The 19,133-nt window shown below is 38.4% G+C and overlaps 2 protein-coding genes and 2 long non-coding RNA genes across 7 annotated transcripts; 2 read left to right on the top strand and 2 right to left on the bottom strand.

Moving 5' to 3' along the window:
• The first annotated feature begins 60 nt into the window (after positions 1-60).
• Positions 61-4,192, top strand: LOC130462669 (uncharacterized). Its single transcript, XM_056831413.1, has 2 exons — positions 61-1,544; positions 1,731-4,192. The coding sequence occupies exons 1-2, from the start codon at positions 903-905 to the stop codon at positions 2,715-2,717; spliced, it is 1,629 nt and encodes a 542-aa protein (XP_056687391.1). The 5' UTR covers positions 61-902; the 3' UTR covers positions 2,718-4,192.
• Positions 4,193-8,624: 4,432 nt separating this feature from the next.
• LOC130463488 (uncharacterized) lies at positions 8,625-10,615 on the bottom strand. The gene is made up of 5 exons (XM_056832629.1): positions 10,416-10,615; positions 10,176-10,304; positions 9,750-10,088; positions 9,493-9,567; positions 8,625-9,381 (listed from the first exon to the last, which is right to left on the bottom strand). Exons 1-5 carry the CDS (start codon positions 10,613-10,615, stop codon positions 8,625-8,627), a joined length of 1,500 nt encoding a protein of 499 aa, XP_056688607.1.
• A 992-nt stretch (positions 10,616-11,607) lies between these two features.
• Positions 11,608-15,230, bottom strand: LOC110784724 (uncharacterized). 3 transcript variants are annotated; one of them, XR_002532355.2, is made up of 4 exons: positions 15,120-15,230; positions 14,481-14,553; positions 13,017-13,275; positions 11,608-12,639 (listed from the first exon to the last, which is right to left on the bottom strand). It is a non-coding gene; the product is annotated as an uncharacterized lncRNA (long non-coding RNA). The 3 variants fall into 3 exon arrangements; XR_002532354.2 differs by having other exon boundaries at positions 11,608-12,774; positions 15,120-15,226; XR_002532353.2 differs by having other exon boundaries at positions 11,608-13,275.
• Positions 15,231-15,402: 172 nt separating this feature from the next.
• Positions 15,403-18,137, top strand: LOC130462748 (uncharacterized). Of its 2 annotated transcripts, none has more exons than XR_008923491.1 (6): positions 15,403-15,593; positions 15,734-15,852; positions 16,060-16,222; positions 16,325-16,371; positions 17,028-17,088; positions 17,512-18,137. It is a non-coding gene; the product is annotated as an uncharacterized lncRNA (long non-coding RNA). The 2 variants fall into 2 exon arrangements; XR_008923492.1 differs by having other exon boundaries at positions 17,471-18,137.
• Positions 18,138-19,133: the final 996 nt, after the last annotated feature.

The raw sequence follows: 19,133 nt of genomic DNA, 5'->3' as shown, positions 1-19,133 counted from the left end.
TTGATCAGAGGACCATGTACAAGTATCGACGACGACCTTTATTCTGAGGTCGAAATCCGTTTTTTTTTTCTTTTGAGATTATCCACACATGGGACTGTGTATAGCGTAGTCCGGGAACATGATTTTAACTTTGCACACTCTTTGTTGGAGTATATATTTTCTTTCGAGCCCCCAAGCACTCGGGCTTGACGGTCATTTCTTGCCAAGAGAGGTACGTATTTTATAACGTCCTTTAATCATGTTTGGGGTCGTGCTCGTATATGCGAGTGACCTTTATAGTGGTATGCTATTTTGACGAAGTCGTGGAGTGCGACTTCAGTTTCCGGGCGACAAAGTTTATTTTCCAATAATATCCGGTTTAGCTTGGCCCGGATTAATCTTTTGACAAACAAACATTTTTCATTTTGAGAAACCAACGACTTAACAATATTTTTTTGGTGTTTCGAAGAATGACCTTGATATTTATTTTGCTCATATTTGTTTTGAAAAGTGTACACATATATTCCTTGAGACGAGTTTTCGACCAAGTCTTAACATTCATTTTCACTATTTGGGTGCTAAAGGTGCTTTTGGGCTTTGATCTTGATTGCAATAGGGCCTCGTGTCTACCAACACGGTTTTAAGTCCTTTCCTGTTCCGCGTTTTGTGAAATCCGGGCATTGGGCTGCATTTTCAGCGCCCAAGGCTAGGCGTTAATCATTTTGGCGCCCAGCCGTGGGCGCTGAAAGTCTTTTCCTGACGATTTTTGGCTTTCGGATTTCTTAGCGCGTTTCCAAATGGGATCAGGATGTCATTTGATGTCTTCAGCTATATATAGGGGTTAGATACGTCCCTCTTTTCCATCACTCTTAATCTTCTTCTCTCTTGTAGTTGCTTAGCTTTAATTCCTCCTTGCTTTTGTAATGTCGATTCCTCCCTTCTCCCTCCAACGAGCTGTGAGGCGCTGGCTAAGAACCCTTACTCCTACAGAAAAGGCTTTGTTGAAAGAATACCACTTAGAGGCACTTTTAGGCTTACAACAAATTAATATTGACTATAACTTTCTGCATGCTGCCCTGAGCTTTTGGGATTCCGATCATCATGTTTTTGTCTTTCGGGGCAATGAAATATGTCCTTTGCCAGACGACTTTGCTGCGATCCTTGGTTATCCTACTAATGCTACTCCCGCCACCCCTGGCACCATTGAAGAGGGTAAGACAACCATAGGGGCTTTCCTAGGACTAGATGCTAACATGCTTGCCGAGTTTGTTGTAGGTGATGAGGTTGTTTTGGCAAAGCTTGTAAAACATCACTTTAGGCCTAGTAAAAATATGACCGAACATAAATTGAACATTCGAGCCCTTGTATTTTGTTTGTTGAATCATTATTTGCTGTCGAATAACAATGGTGAGTTCGGTGACATAAGGTTGATCCCCTTGATTAGCCAGATGGAAAGTTGCTATTCTATTATGCCGTTGGTTGTTGCCAAGACTTTGCTGAGTGCGGATGAGTTGAAGAAGAATGCCAAATCTGAATATTTTAAGGGAAGCCCCCTATTGCTGCAGGTAGTCGATCTTTTCTTTGCGCACATATATGTTTTTTGCATATTTTTTACTCATCCTGCCTGGAGCTGAGTTTCAGCGCCCAGGGCTGGGCGTTAGAATTTTCGGCGCCTGGTCCTGGGCGTTGAAACTGCGCCCCAGGTTCCGTTTTTTTTTTTTTTTTGATTTGAACGTACCCGTTTTTTGCAGATTTGGCTCATGGAACGACTTAGGCTTTTAGAAACTCCTGCCGATCCTAAACATTATCGCCCTATAGCCTTGGGTAACCGAAAGTATTTGCACCGAGCCCAGGACGAGGCCGAGTGGGCTTCCTTTTTTACTCATGGTATCTGTTCTATTAAGTGGGTGGTACCGTGGTGGGGTTTGACTACTATGACGGGGGGTTCTGATGTGTCGGTTTATGTTTCTTTGTTGGGGCTATCTCGGCCTATTTATATCTTTCCTTACCGAGTCATGCGTCAATACGGCTTAAGGCAGACTATCCCTTTTTCCGATACAGTACCACCTAAAGTAGCAGCCTTTTCACAAGCACGGGTTCAAGCATGGGCTAAGTATTATGATGGTCTCCCGCGTTGGGCCGTGGCTACAAATGGCTTTGTGGGTCTTTCTGAAAACTACAAGTTGTGGATGAGTTCCGATGATAAAGCTGTGAGGACCGAGGCTCGAAATGGGGAGCCAGCTGAGCTTTTGATACCTCGTATTCGGGTTAGATATGAGGGCCGTGATTCTGCCAATCCTCGCACTCATGGTATTAAGACTGTGAAAGCTCGTCCTGATCGAAAGCGAAAGGAAGTTCCTCCCCGCTCCAGTTCTAGGCCTAAGAAGATGCCTAACATGAAGGGGCCTGCCGTTGCTAAAAGAAATGCAAGCTCTCGCGGAGATCGTCGCCGGAATAATGTATGGGTTAGGAGAGCTCAGCCACCAGTAGAAACAGTGACTAATCCAATTGATGTTGATAATCCTTCCCCCACCATTGTCTGTGCCCTTGAGGCTGAGCAGGCTATAACTGTTCAAACTGAGAATGTTTCTGAAGCCTTGGCATCTTTGGAAGTTAGTGTTCAGGAGCCGATTCTTATGGAGATTGATATAGGGGCAGCGCAGAAGACTGTGGGGGTGGATCCTGCGAACATTGCCCTCTACAAGACTTTATTTGATGATCCGGAAGAACTAGAGTAGTGTAGTTCTTGCTAGGGTGTAGGTGCCCTTTATTTATTTCAGTTGTGTTTGTTTTTTCCTTCTTAGCACTTTTGTTTTCCTTCTTATCATTTTTTAATAAAGGCGTATTTTATTTTTACTTTTTTTTGCTTCTCCCTTTTTTTTCTCTTTTTTTTTATATATGTCTAACACTTTTGCACAATGTATATATGTTTTTTACTTGATTGGACCGAATCCATAAATAGGATTGCCTACGTACCTTTGTTAAATATTTTTTAACTTAGAATCAGGTCGCGCGTAGTTCTGGCTAGAATAATTCTAGGATGCCGAATTTTAATAGATATGCCCTGAGGTGGAAACATATTATTTAATTGGTAAAATGAGTGAAGTATTATCATTATTTTAGTCTGCTGTTTTTTGCCGACTGAGCTGGAAACATAAAAATGAAATTCCATGTGTTTTTTGTACGGCTATTTTTTTTGGTACGCGTATCTGGATACGTGCTGTACCCCCCAAGTGTTCGTTATTTTTCCGTTATGTGCGGATAAAATGACGAGCACTTCTGAAAAGTTTAGGCAGGCAGAGAGTTTCAACGCCCAGGCTGGGGCGTCAAAGATTTCGGCGCCCAGTCATGGGCGCTGAAAATGATTTCTGGGCGGTCCTTTCGACGCTTTGCTTCACATGTTCTTGCATTTATTTTTTTTCTCTTTGTTTTGTGCTTTACTTTTTTACTCGTATTAAGATCAATTTTGAGGCTATTTCGGAGGCTTTTTTGACTGTTAGCGTGAGACGCATTTTTGTCCGGATTAAATTTTTCTATTCGTGACTCGAAACGGTTTTGAGAATGGGGTTAGTGTGTGGAAGATATGAAGATCTTTGTATAGGCTTTTGAGTGGGCTGAGGTGCGTGTTGATGCGGGGGCCGGTGTTATTTTAATGAGTTTTTTTTTTTTTTTCTTTTTCTTGAGCATTATTTGTATTGTTTTGAATTTGATTTCCTTTTTTTATTTCTTTGGGTTGCATGGGTTAGACCCTTATGTTGTGGCAATATGATAGTGTGGTTCATTTCGATGTCACGATTCAAGACCGAGTGGGCCTTGTTTATTGGGCCTAGAGTGGGCTGCCTCTTTGTTTTTGTATTTGCAAGTACATTTGGTGTTTCTTTAGTGTTAGAATAAAAGTTTTTAGGAGAAATCTTACGCCTTTATTAATTTGGAAAGTAAGGAAAACACACTGAAATAAAATTAACCTATATTCTAAGGGGTCTTAGGACCATCTAAAGCTTTTTTTTTTCTATCAATCTAAAGAACTACTAGGCGCTTTTTACTAAGGTGCTCTATATGCCTCAAGCCTTGGGTTTAGTCTCGTAAAACTTTGGTCCTCCGCCGGTACTCATCTTGAATTCTATCCCTTTTGTGTTGGCCCACTGACATGTCTTCACCCATCCGTTCTCGGCCTCTTCTAGTGTTGATGCAGGAGAGATTAACCGGGTTGGATCGAAACCTTCATCTTGTGAAGCTAGGGTAGTCATCACAGTCTCGTTCTCCATAGTCCTCGATTCGTTAAACAATGTCCATAGAACCTGGTTGTCCAATATTTTAGCTGTTTTGGTCTTGGTAAGGTGAGGTGCCTCATCCAAGGTATGGGAAATTTCAAATCTGGGCCAAGTTTCAGTAAAGAGGTCCTGGCCCGATACTTGAGACAGGTAGACATCTTCAGCATCATCATCCCACACACCGCACACTTCTCTCTCGATTTGATCCATAGGGACCATGGCGAGTGGTGCACCTTGGTGCGTAATATACGCCGTAGGGTCAAAGTTCATATTTTCTGGTTGGTCAAGAGAGATATGACAAGAACCGAGTGGGCTTTTGTTGTTGTTGGGTTTGCCAACGTTGGGGAGAGGTATTATTTCCTCTATCATATCCTGGATCGTGTTTTTTAGTCTCCAGCAGTTTTCAGTATCATGCCCATTCCCTTGATAGAACTCGCAGCGAGCGCCCTCGACCCAGTACTTACTTTTGACTAGAGGGTCGGGTGTGGGGCCTATGGGCCTTAGTTTTCCTTGATTGGTTAGTCTTTGGAAAGCTTGTACTAGAGTCGACCCGTGTGGGGCAAAATTTCGATTTTGGGTCCACCCTCCCGGGCTCCTTCGGGTTGGAGTTTCTTTCACAACATGGACCTCTTGGGCTTGGGGCATGGGGCCCCTGTGGTAGGTGCTACTCTTGTATGCAGGTTTGCTTTGTACTGTTTTTGTGAGGTCATCCTCGATCTTCATTCCTACTTCATAAACCCTCTTGAAGGTATCACGGCTCAAGTATCTAAGATGTGGTTTGTAAGTTGGGTCCAGGTTGTCAATGAATTTTTGAACTAATTCGGTTTCGGGAGGCCAAATGATCAGTAATGCAAAATGTTTGGCTTGCGCAGCCGCTAAGGATTCGTTTTCCATTTTCAGTTGGTTCATGAGTAGGGTCATTTGGTTCTGTAACTCTTCTATAGACATATTTGAGGGTGCGAATCGAGGTTGGGGAAGCGGAGATCCTTGAAATGAGGGATGACGGACGGAGCTTGGAGTCACTAAACCTGGTGTTGGTGATGTATCTTCGAGACGCACTAACCTTTGATTTCCAGATCGGCACCAAGTGGCAGGACCAGTCCTATGCATAAGATAAGCTAAAGTTTAGGCCCCAAAGTTTCAAGCATTACTTAGTCTAGACTTTTGACTCTCTCTATTGGTTTTTTCGCTCTTTCTTTTGTTGGTACACTTTTTGGTTTTTTTCCTTTTGGTCATTCTTTGGATTTTCGAAACACTTGCCCGTGTGACATTCATAGTTATTAGCATGTTCGGTTTTGATGCCGAGCATTGTCGTCGTAGGAGACCTAACAACGACACAAAGAGTTATTTTTTTAGTCGCTTTTAGAATCGAGTGCTTTTCATACGCCCTTGCAGCAATTTTTACGAATGGTTCTTTTTTTGCTACGTGTTTTCTTCATGCGCGGGCACCGAGGCTGCTGCGCCTGACCAAAAGGCCAGGCAGCAACTTCAGCGCCCAGCGTAGGGCGTGAGAAATTTTGGCGCCCAACCAGGGGCATTGAAAATGCGTCCCTGGCTGGTTCTCGTTTTCTGTTTGCGTCTACTTTTTGTTTTTGCGACTTTGATTTTGCGTGTTTGCCTAATAACGTCCTTTACGCGTTGTGCGGCGTTTGTGGGGTTCGTTACGGGCCATTCCTATTTTTGCGGTGATCGTTCGGGTTTGCGGAACACGTATTTTGGTATAACTCTTTGGCCAATTGGTTTATGAATGTTTGGGCAATTTTTAAGGTCGTTGGTTTTCTAACATTGTTTGTCACACACAATTACATATTTCGCTACACATAACTAACATTACATCATGAGGCAATAATAATATGTTATGTAGTTCATGATAGGCTTTATGGGTAGTATTTGCGCCTGGCTTGGTACCGCTTCTATCGCAGATCCAACACATGCCCCGGTCGAGGTAGTGCCTTCAACAGACGAATTTCGCCCAAGAGGCCAATCACGATGTAAGCCAAGGGGGCATGCACCAATGAGAGGTACCTAATGGGCAAGCGATTGTGTTTGGGACGGGTGTACTACTAGCGAAAGTGCCGAGTGGACAACATTCGAAGCGTATGCACCCCCCGGTTGGCGATGGGTATCCTTAGTCCCAACTCCCGAGATGAAACATCCAAGGGAGCCAAGATTCGTTATGCGATTCTGTCCGTTCACATTAATATGCTGATTTTCAGGTCGTCCCAACTTGATGGGGAAACGCGGGGTAGGATCGTTTCACCCTTCGGCTATTTTGATTACCTACGAGCACGAGTATTTCCTTCACTATCCCCAGCGGAGTCGCCACTGTGAGGGGGTCGAAAAAGCACGAGGCTAATGCGTGACCTCGTCCCTCGTGGGTGTGACGTTTCTTTTTGTCAAATCAAGTGTAATTGGATTTCCTGTGAGTTTACACCCAATTGACTAGTAATATAGGAGTCGCCATTCAGTTTTTAACGACAATGAGAAAAACTGACAAAACCCGGTTATCGAGACATAAAGGGAGTGCAATTATGTTTGACCACGACGGCCGTAGGTTCCCTTGTAATCCCTGGTGTGGGGATCTCTCAACATACACCCGCAAGGTAGAGATTGAGGGTTCGGGGGACTGTAACTACCGAGAGGAGTACTCGCTCTTCGATAACTCCAGAGGCAGGATATCCTTACTAGCTCAGCATAAATAATTGAAGGGACATGCGTTAACTATTAAACTAATCTGAGTTGATTTTAACAATATGCAACATATAATACTAGATCGATCGCGATTATCTGATTTAGATTGTTTTAAGGGACCTAGCATGATAATCCAATTTCCCAACATATTATCTTTATTAGGCGTGACAGAACAATCAGATTTGATTAGTTTAACAGTTCATAAAAGGGCGAGGAAAGCAATTAAATCATGCGAAGGGGCACATTACGACGCACCCTTGAGAGGTGCGTGACGGTTCTCAGAAAACTAACCACTTTGACTTTGCTATTTCTCCTTTTATTTAACGAATCTCAAACTACGGGACAGGATACGTTCTGTTCGATTTTTGGATCGATTGCGACAGAACGCGTGATCAATTTCGCAGCGTGAGGCTTAGGCTTAAGGGTTGGAGTCAATACTCAGAATAATGAATTGTGTGTGTCTTTTTTCACGTCGAATTTGGGGCTATATTTATAGAAAAGAGTTCGTGGAAAGATAGAATTTTAGAGCTCTAATCCACGAAGAATTAGGAAAGAACACGTCCCAGGTAATTTCAGCGCCCAGGGCCGGGCGCCGAAGATTTCGGCGCCCAGAGCCAGGCGTTTAAAATAGGGTCTGGGCCGTTTTCTTTGTCAGATTCGGACTCTTAAAATCCGGAGTGTTTGAGACTTATCCGAGTCTTTTAGCGCGTATTAACTTTGTGACGGAATGCGTCTGGGCCCGTTACGAACTCTAGGCTCGTTAGGATTTTAATTAATACGTAACTCTTATTTTCGAATCATATTAGGAATAGGATTCCTCTTGCAATTTCTATCTCATTTAGGATTTATATTGGAGTGCAACACCTAATTCTGACAGGTTTCTATCTTTTATGACTTGCCACTTTTAACAACTACCCATTACGGCAGTTACTATTTTTAGCAGGTTTCCATAAATAACAGGTTTCTATAAATAGCAAGTTTCGGGTGCGCAATGTTGTTCAACAATTGTATAATCGTTAGGTTATGTTGAAGGAACCAACAAACATAAGACTGTATTGAAGTATTGATTAATGTATTCTACGACGTAGTTTAATTTTTAGTTTTAGTTTTAGTTTAGATCTATGTAATCGGTTTTATTAGGGCGACAATGTAAAAATTCTTTTAATTGAGGTATGGATATTAATTTTTAACTATTTACTATTTTTCAATTATGGTGTTATTTGTGGTAAAAAAAATGAAACATTTTTCAGGTATAAATATTATATTAAAAAAAAACCTTTAATAGCGCTTCATAACATCCGCTATTAGAAAATAATTTGAAAGATGGCGCAAAATCTTTAATAGCGTTTATAATGTGCTATGAAAGAAACATTTGAATTATCCTAGATATTACATATGACAGCGCTTTTGAAAAGCGTTATTAAAGGTACCTTTTACTTTTAATAGCGAAGCCATCAACAACGCTTCAAGAAGCGCTGTTAAAAGCATTATTAAGCGCTATTAAAAGCAATTTTTGTCGTAGTGATTTTAAGTACTAATATTTGTTATTGAGTATGCCTTGAGATTTCAGGTCGTTTGATGGGAAATTGGCCTTTTTAGGCCCGTTTCGAGACATTTCGGGCCACTACGCGATCCCGAGTAGGTTCGGGATGATCATGGTCGACCCTTGGGAGCCTAGGATGTCTATGATTGAGCCCCAAGAGTGAACACACAAGCATCATCCCTTTTTACACACCTCCTATTATTATCAGCCCACTTCCACCAAAACAGACAAACATTGAATTTTGTACCACAGCTAAGCTCCCATATGTCTTGGACTCGCCCATAGTAAGACAACTTGGCATCAACCGGACATCTATCCTTAGCACTAGCATACTCTCTTGATGATGCCACGATGGAGACACCACTATTTTGCACTGACAAGGACTTCTGATCTTGGCGCTCGGTCCAAAATGTGTATTCATTGACATCATAACCCTGATATGAATGCACAGCTTCCCAAGAACCAAGAGCTAGATACTGAACAGTTTCACAAAAACTATTACTAGCTACTTCTAGTTCACCAATAAACTTATCTTGGAACCATTTAATGAACTCTTTATTATGCAACTGCGTCAATTCTCTTTCCCCTGTGGAAGGGTATTCATTAGCCAATTCATGCTTATGCATCACCAAATACGGGTGGACGGCTAGAATATGATGCAACACACATAAGTGAGATTGTAATAGCTTATGCATAGGAGGTGAGATCAATTTTGACCCAATTGTACCCTTGCCTTCTAGTCTTCCCTCGTGTCGGGATGTAGGAAGACCAATAGGTTCAGCTCTTGCTAGAAACTCGGCCACAAAATTTCCAACTTCTTCACCCACGTTTCCTTGAATCATACTACCTTCTGGTTGTGCAGGATTCCTCACTTTATCTTGTAAAACTCCTATGTGTCTCTCAAAAGGATAACATCACCTAAAGAACACTGGACCGCACAACTTAATTTCTCGAACAAGATGGCAAATTAAATGAACCATTATGTCAAAGAACGAAGGTGGAAAATACATCTCAAATTCGCATAATGTTTGGATTTTTACTTTATTCTGAAGTTCATCGAGTGTTGACAGATCAAGCACTTTGCTACATATCGTATTGAAAAATGAACAAAGACTAGTAATAGTATGTCTCACATGCTTTGGCAATATCCCACGAATTGCAATGGGTAAGAATGTTTGCATCATGACATGACAATCATGAGATTTCATACTAGATAACTTCAACTCTCCATTAAAGACACAAGTGTTTTCATGTTCGATGAGTACCCCGAGGGATCCTTAATGCCATACAAGCAATCACAAAATAATCGTTTTTCTTCTTTGGACAATGTGAAACAAGCCGGAGGCAAGTAATCGTTTTTCTTCTTCCCTTTGCCGTTGCCCTTTTCTTTGCCTTTGCCTTTCCCTTTTTTATTGGCACCCCCTTTCTCCATTTCCTTATTATTATATCCCAAAGACTGAGGCCGCAGCTCTGGACGAAACCCCTTACTTTTCAAGTATTCTCTAACTTCCTTGGTATCCTTTGTCTTGCCCGAAATATTCATAAGTGTCCCAAGAATTGCTTCACATACATTTTTCTCAATATGCATGACGTCAAGACAATGCCTATCCAGTAGATCTTTCCAATATGGAAGTTTCCAGAACACGGACTATTTTTTTCATAATGCAGTTGTAACCTTGTCTTTCACTGACTTGCCGGAGACCGTTTGAACATCCTTGACCCGCTCATAAACTTCCTTACCAGTCAACGCTCTACGAGCTACATCTATCTCAACATCCCCATTGAATGTTGTCTTCATATTAGGATAAGGATGATCATGTCTAAAAAGCATTTGCGTTCACAAGAATACATGTTTGTGACATTGAGAAATATATATGGATTGTGTATCATCTTCAAAAGTCGGGCATGCATTCCTTCCTTTGTTCTTGTACCCGGATAAGTTACCATAAGTAGGGAAGTCATTGATGGTGCAGAAAAGCATTGCACACAATCTAAACGTCTCATTTGCATGTGCACTGAATACGAAAACCCCTTCATCCCACATCTTTGTCAAATCATCAATGATAGGTTCAAGGTAGACATCTATGTCATTTCCCGGTTGTTTAGACCACGATATAAGAATCAACAACATGAGGTACTTGTGTTTCATACACAACCAATGAGGTAAATTATAGATGACTAGAAGTACTGGCCATGTAATATGTTGGGAGCTAAAAGTGCCAAATGGATTCATCCCATCCGTACATAACCCAAGCCTCAAATTCTGAGGTTCCTTACCAAAAGTGTCATGAAGCTTGTCAATAGTCTTCCATTGGGGAGAATCATTATGATGTCTAAGAAAACCATCTTTCTTCCTTCGATCAGGATCTGCATGCTACCTCAAATTCCTTGCCTATTTTTTATCGAAAACAAGCGCTTCAGTCTCGGTATTATGGAAAGATACCACAACACCTTAGCTGGCGGCCCATTCTTACCCTCGCTTACCCCTTTGCGTTGGTAACGCGAAACTCCGCACCGTGGACACTTATTCAAATTCTCATACTGCTTACGATATAGCAAACAATCATTTGGACAAGCATGCACTAGTAGAAAAAGTGCTATTAGTAACTGGCAAAAATGGGCTTTTAGTAACTAACATCGTCCGTTGCTATAGCCGGCGTTACTAATAGTGTTAATTATTAGTAACTGCCAAATGCCAGTTACTAATATTGTACTATTCGTAACTGGCATTATTTTTGCCAGTTATTATATGTCAAATTTTACAAAAAGAACCGAACTATTTGTAACTGGTGTTAGACTTGGCCTGTTACTATTAGATTTTTATTCGTAATTGGCTTCGATTATTGCCAGTTACTACAAGCATAGACTAGTTACTACTGGAATATATACTAGTAACCATATCTTTTCATGCCAGTTACGAGATATATATATAGTTACTGGCATGATATTATTATTATTATTATTATTATTATTATTATTATTATTATTATTATAATAATAATAATAATAATAATAATAATAATAATAATAATAATAATACAAGCTAGTTGTAGTAGCACAACAGTAGCAGTGCTAGCAATAGATGTAGCAGCTAGCAGCAACCATATTAGTCACACAAAAGAATAAAGGTGAATGGTATTCATAAAAATAATTTGATTGTATAACATTGGAGTAAATAAAGAAGTACATATGAGGTATCAAAGTTGTTTCTTCATCAAAAATCTAAATAGAAACTCCTAATTGTGCAGAACTTTAACAATAAAATAGAACCAAAAAAAAAATGTAAGAACGACTACATTTCTCTACCGTGGTTGTATTCCTGGTACAGCTTCTTTATTCTCTGTATAAATGTATCTTCAGAGGAAAAAAACAATAAATTTCATCAATTTATTAGTGGCAAAATATCTTGAAGTGATTAACAAAAAGAATTCACCAAACAGTGAGTAAACTGAAAAATATAATGGGCAGTGCAGCTCACCTTAAGCTCCTGGGCTTTCGGACATCCTGCCTTCCTCTTTCTTTTACTATTGTTAGAATTTTACATAACATTAAATTACTACGGAGTATATAAGTACCTTAATTTCAAGTGTCCTTACTCTTAGCAATGCATCTCTACTAGCATGTATCATCAGTTCCTCATTCATGTTCACTGTCAATAATATCTCAATCAACAATAATGGAAGGGAAATTAATTAAGTTCAGCACATTACCACATGTTCTACATGTTTTGATAAAAGAATTCTAGGTAATATATCCGATCATTAGATTAATATATAATTGTTAGTTGTTCATTCTTATTATTCCTTAGTAATAAACCATTAAATGTGTCAAACATCAGAACTAAACCTGGTTATTCCATGCAAGAGTATTACTCTGAAGACACTCTTCGTATTACTGAAATGAAGCAGGTGCGAAGTTTGTAATTACTAAAGGTAATTTTTCCTGATATTATAAAGTCGATGAGACCCCGATAACAAACAAAAACAAAGCCAGTAACCACAAATAGCTTTTCAGTTTCAACAAAAAAATGTAATGTTAGAAAAAATGCCCACAACACCAGAATATATCACAAATTACAATGAAAAAAGTACATTAAACAAGAACCTGATCAATTGTCCGAATATTAGGAGAGAGACCACCATAAACGCATAACACCTGTAGTATCAAACAAGGATGATTATCCAAGAGGGTGAACAAGGAGCATAGGTACTCAGAGTTATATTAGGTGTCAGATGATAGCACTGTCGACTTCCAGGATCAAATGATACAGGAGGAAGAAGTACACAGATGCTGCAAATAGAATCATATATAAATACCTCTAACCCATTGGCCATAAAGATTCCAATACAGAGAGTCATGTATAAAAGGAAAACCATTACATTTGCTCCAGTCAAAAGCAGGATATATAAGATTGGAGTCAAATGTAATTTTGAGAGATCAACTGATGCTCCACAATTTTCTTCTTCAGAAAACAAAGAACCTATCCCAACAGAAACAACCAACAGTGACAGTTAAGATGCATAAATTCATACCTTTTTCTCTTCCCCTAAGTTGTCCTCCACTTATCAATCTTCGAATATTCGTCCATATTTATATCAATTCTCTTAGAATAAGCACCAACTTGTTTCCTGTAGGTAGCTTCCCAATCCCCACTAGACAAGTCAAAATCATTAATCTCGAGGAACAAAGGTGTACTTGATTGTACCCCATTATGGACCTCTGCCCTCTTCTTAGATGGCACATTTTGTTCTGGATCCTTTCTCTTCACTTTGTTCATCGGCCATACTACTTCTGTCAAGTATAGAATCAGAGTTAGTAAAACTATTCTGCAAATTGCGTCAGTTAAACGAATGCATATAAATGAGATAATTTTGACATGGTGTTGGTTTAACAAACGAATCTAATTAGCCAGCAGAAGAATTATTACCAATTATCAATAAGGTTAAATGTATCAGATGGTAGTGGCGGATCTTGAACTAGTTTACGAGGGGGTCCAGTAGAAAAGTTAAGCAATATACTATAGAACATATACCATTATACTCAAATTTTAGGGGGGACCGAAACTACAAATACACTATGTAATGGGGGGGGGGGGGGGGGGGGGGAGGGGCACCCGGGCCATATAAAAGATAAGCCTCTGTCAGATGGCATACAAAAGATGGTATACAACAAAGGTATGCAACAGATGGTGCATACACTAATCTATATCATCAAGAAATTTCAAAGACATCACTCTGATCTAATTAAATAATTCAAGTAAAGAATCTACAGACACAATAGATTATGTGCTCCCAGCGTATACAACATATACAACAACTGTAGACTAAAGCCTCAAATATAAAAAACAAGAGCAACATCAAGAATTGTTCTTAACTATCTAAATTAACTTTTCTCAAAAATAAGAAAAAAAATAAACTACTTAAAATTAAAGATCTACTTTATGACTTCAGTTGTACCCAGAGGGTTAAACTGTGAATAGTGTGATACATAATTCTCACATCATCAAATCATTGTGAGGCATCTTTCAATGTGTTTAGGATCACGGGCCTCGAGAATCAAAGAATGGGAGTGCTCAATCTTGGTGAGGGATTGATAGAGCTCAATAGAAAGATTTGAAGAGCAAAAGTAGAAATAACTGGAAGGGGCAAAAATTATAGCATCCTACTTGATAAACGACTAAGACACTTCTGTATCAAATAAACAGAATGCATAAAGTTCAATTGAAAAGTGTAAAGGTCAGTATATCAGGATTTTTTATGTACACATGTAAATGTAGTACTCTGTAGCAGAAACATGTAGCCGAAATTATTATGAGTATATGAATAGCGTAAAATTCCGTGTTATAAGTGTTATGAAAGGTAGGAAGTAAGTTTTATTGGCAGTTATTTTCATACCACAAATTGATTCATTTCATTAGCTTGATCCATCTTTTTGCCTAGCTTTTACTGTCTACTTATCTAGAACAATCAACTAAGAATATGGCGCATAAACTCTACCTCAAAATGCAGAGAATCGACCAGTTGATATTGGCATTTTATCGAACACCTAGTGTGCACCTAGCATCCTTAGCTGTTGAACAATTGAAATCACAACAAAAAGCAAGATGAGAACTTGGAACATGTGGATCTCAATCCCAGAATCCCAGTGCTAAAAATAACATCATAACCTATCACAATTGTTATATCTACGGAAACTAAAAGTAGAATGCTTCCAATAATCTGCCACTTTCGCGTGCCGACGAAATAGGAGCTGGTTATCATGCTCGATAGTTTGATTGTTTTTTATAATTCCAAATACCAACATTTTAGTTTTGTCTCTCATTTTAGATTCACAAAAAGTCCAACTCTTTCAATCAAACTTTTCCAACAAAAATAAAGAGAAAAAACTTAAAGATTTCATTTGAACACTTCACAATTACATATATAAACACTTCATACCTTCCCATTCCTACAAAAGAAACCTAAAGATTTTACAGATAAGAAATAAAATTTGCAATTTCATATGAGAAATCACAAAAAAACAGTTCATTCGCAAATTTTGATAACCTAATCGTTTCAAGAACCTAATTCAAAAAAGAATTCACAAATTGATCGATAGTAAATTTAATCAAAAAAAATTTAGGGTAGAAAGATTACCATAAGAAGACGATCGAAGGCAAAGAAGGCCAAATATGTTGTTGTTATTGAGCTGTTGATAAAGAATCATAATGAAAGTTAGGGGATTTTGGAGGAGCAATGGCAGCGAATCTCTATTATATAAAGGAACAGCTGAGGTTAAAATAGTAAAATAACTTTTCGTGTCCCCATAGAAAAAGACAGTAATACCCCCTAATTAAACCGCACCCTTTCATTCCAAACCCTAAAATTACCCAGAGCACACACGACATCCTCCCTCAACCCCATCGCCCTTTCTCTCTCAACCTTTTCGAATCTTCTCTTCAATGGCTTTCCCCTACTCAGAAATTCAACAAAACATGATTCTCCGGCTGCGAGGATAAACTATTTGGTGAAGACTAATATCCCTCAGACTCTCTCCGCCGTCATGTCCGTCCGGCACGTCGAATTCCAGAACCACAAATCTGGAAAGTAGAAGTTCCCAAAACAATAATGGTGAGTATTTTACAATTCCAATCGCAATTTACCCTTTTTCAAATTGATTTCAAATTTCTGGTTGATTTATTCAAACAAAAGAGGGATTCATATGATGGATTCATTTGATTTCAATTTTCTGACTAATTGAATCTTCTCAGAATTGCAAATCTGGAATTGAATCCTACTTTTGCTCCAATCGAATTTTAGTCCGCTCCAATTAGGGTTCTATAAATTTGGGTGAAATTCCTGGGTTTGATCGATCTTCTTCAAATATCGGGTAACAGTTTTCATTTGCTTTTCTGTTTTGTTTAAATTACATTTCTTCTTCTGGGGATTCTTTTTCTTTCTGTTTTGATAATTATTACGATTTTAATTAGGTGTTGGTAATTTAATTTTGTTTTGTGATTATTTTCAAGCAATATTCTGAATTTCTTTTGAATTAGGTGTTGTAATTTAATTTCGTTTCATGATTTTTTTTCTTCAGGATTTTAGTTAATTTTTAGTTTGCTGAAGTTTCTGCAATTTGTTTTTGAGAAAATGGGAAAGCGTGGAAATAATCAGAAGAAAGCCCCTCAGAATTTGAGGAAAATGAAGCTATTCTGAAGATGTGAAAAAATTCAATAATATGGAGGACGAAATTGATGTCTGTAAGTATTCTCCTTCGTATTGTTCTTATAATTATTGTATTGAGTTTGTATTGATTAGAAATACTGAGTTTGTATTGATTTCTTTGATTAATTAAATTGTAGATAATGGTGGGATCAAAAAATATGACAGTGTTTCCGGACTTTCTGAGGTATTTCTTTTCAAATATGTTTTTCCTCTATCATAATTGTAGTATGTGCAATTTTTATACGATCCTGCTATGTCAAATTGAATCACAAAACCTGTCAAACGGACCTAAATTAAACATTTTGGTTAACCGGTAAATGATTTGTGTGTTCATTAGCACTATAATAGGTTGATTACTTATTTAGTTCGTCTTCCTGCTAGCTCCGCCTTACAGAACTAAATAATACATTGCATTGTCGAAATAATGTTGCCTGCTAGATTCATGATACCCCGATTAACAATAATTGCTAACCAGTTTGGATCAGATGAGGTGATCCAGATGTAAATCATTATCTCTCACCAGTATGGAATCAGCTGATGTGTTGGAAAAGAAGCAGAGTCTGCAAATCCAAAACTGTTAAAGGTCAAAGAGAGGAGCTGACTCTGCTTCTTTTCCAACACAGCAGCTGATTCCGTCTCTCTTGCCTTCTGTTTTTTATCTACATTATTTTACAAACCTCACAAAGAAACATCTTTTGTGTAAAATTCACTAATGGTTTCCCAAACTCCATGCATTAAATCTTTTCAACTAATAGTGTTCCTTCAGAAGATTGTGTATTATATTTTCAACTAATAGCGTTCATTTCAACTAATAGTGTTCCTTCCTCTTCTTACTCCCAGCAGCCGAGAGATCAAATACGTCGTTCACATGGTTAGACGGTTGTGTGGACAAAAACAAAAAGTAAGGCTCTGAATCTCAAGATCATAAGGCATGCAGTTAAACTGTTGTTTCTTGACATGCTTATTAACTTTTATTTACTACTCCAAGTAGAAAATAGTTAACTTTTCTTCCCTTTTTGTGCGTTTGATGATGAAAATGAGTGATTTTTTTACAAAGTGTACTTGGACATGAATTATGCTTAAATTTTCAATTTTTATCATGTTCTTGACGGTTATATATTGAAAGTTCGTACCTTTATGCCGTGATTGTTGAAAATTAGGTTTAGTTTTTGTGTTTACTACGTTGCCTAGAATAACAATTTTACCAAATGTGGCTCGACTTACAATATTCTAGGTTATTATTCTTTCTATGAAATTCATTAACTTAGGGTGATATTATTTAGGTATAAGTCAGACTATGGAATGTTCTGCTTTTGCATTGCAGACAGTGAGCATGACTGGAGGAAAGGAACTGAGCAATACAAGTTCATTGGAGGTGATGACCAACTTGAACGGCGGGAAAAGAGAAAAACAAGAGTTCCAACAATTAGTAACAAAATAGTTGATATACCACCCGATGAGTATTGCTGGAGGAACTATAGCCAGAAACCCATCAAAGGCTCTCCTCATCCCAGGTTAAAAAGTCTTGCATACTTATCAAAACTGCATAAGATGGCTTATTCAAATTGATTATGCTGGAATTCGTGACTGGCACCAGTTCGCAGATACTCGACAAGCCATGCTTGCTGTCATAGAGAGTTGAGTTAGCTCATAATTTTTATGCATGTTTTTTCAGTAGCTAGCTTATGACATTGTAGGATTTACGTTCCAGTGCCAATATATTTGATTTTTGGCTTTAAGTTACTATGACAGCAGAATCTATCATGCCAACAATGATGCTATGCAGGTTCATAGATTTTGTATTCTGTGTTTTCTTTGCCTCCTTGCTGCCTAATGTGCTTCAATCAATATGGAACATGCTATAAATAAGAGAACCTAGGGAGGGATGACATCAAGAGATTGCTTACGCTATATAATGTGATCAGAATGTAGCTTATGGTGATGTTTACATTGCGCTGTAAACATGTATTAATCGTAGATTTTGGTCATAATGTGATTGGATTGATTTGAATGAGATCAATTGTTTGTTTATGCAGTAACGCTACATAATGTGATTGGATTGTAGCTTATATTCGCATTGAGCTGTAAACGTGCTGCTGTAGAAAATAAACTGGCATAAAGTGGGTTGGGTTTTGAATTTTTGATGTACTATGTGCTATCTCACAGATAACATTCCAGGAGGAGATCTTGAAACAATTTTTCGTTTGAAGTTCACTTTTAGGCTTTTAGCTATAACTGTTGGTCCTGTAGATTATGAAACTACCTGCTATCTGTTTCAAGTATTTGTCTAGCTATGTGAGTTTTTCCAACTAGATGAGGCTTCTAACAATCAGTGCCCTCAGTGGCCAATTATGTTAATCTTCTGCGGAACCAACTATGATAATGCTTTCCACTTTAGTTAAAGATATTCACATTTATTACAAAATCTCAAACTAATCTAATTTTATAAACTGGCCGGTACAGTTTCTTTGCTATTACTATTCCAGTGGCTATGTAAGTCCAATTTGGTAATTTATGTCTAATTGATGCAATTTTTGGCCGGGGGATAGTTAAATCAGGTTCAACACTACAGGCCTACGGTGACTGTTATAATTTTTTTTCGTTAGAAATCTTAAACTTACAGAATGCCTTGAAACAATTTTTATTCATATATCCGTCCTAATGATGGTTTACTTTAAACTTCCTACCTCCAATTAGATTTAGATTTTTCGTCATGTAAGGATATTTGTTGTGATTAGTTGTAACAACAATTTCAGTTTTTTTTAATAATTTCGCACGCATCGCGTGCATATAAGACTAGTAGAGAAAAAGGGAAGATGATTTTGGGGCATAGAAACTAATGAGGGATTGAGATTTGAGATATTTGAGAGATGGAACATAGCGGTTTTTATATCCGTACTTTCTTATAGGAGAGGAATTAGTAACAGGCCTACTTGTAACCTTAAC

This window comes from Spinacia oleracea, chromosome 6 (assembly GCF_020520425.1).
Source record: "Spinacia oleracea cultivar Varoflay chromosome 6, BTI_SOV_V1, whole genome shotgun sequence".
NCBI lineage: Eukaryota > Viridiplantae > Streptophyta > Magnoliopsida > Caryophyllales > Amaranthaceae > Spinacia > Spinacia oleracea.
This window is presented reverse-complemented; position numbering and strand designations above follow the sequence as displayed.

What these genes read in the sequence shown, in the direction of transcription:
- LOC130463488 (XM_056832629.1), bottom strand. Translation starts at nt 10,615, where the DNA reads ATGTTGTTGATTCTTATATCGTGGTCTAAACAACCGGGAAATGACATA. An exon ending in ACTTATGGTAACTTATCCGG is followed by an intron (nt 10,305 to 10,415) that starts GTACAAGAACAA and finishes AATGCTTTTTAG; the next exon opens with ACATGATCATCCTTATCCTA. An exon ending in GGCATTAAGGATCCCTCGGG is followed by an intron (nt 9,568 to 9,749) that starts GTACTCATCGAA and finishes TACGATATGTAG; the next exon opens with CAAAGTGCTTGATCTGTCAA.
- LOC130462669 (XM_056831413.1), top strand. Translation starts at nt 903, where the DNA reads ATGTCGATTCCTCCCTTCTCCCTCCAACGAGCTGTGAGGCGCTGGCTA. An exon ending in GAAGCCCCCTATTGCTGCAG is followed by an intron (nt 1,545 to 1,730) that starts GTAGTCGATCTT and finishes CGTTTTTTGCAG; the next exon opens with ATTTGGCTCATGGAACGACT.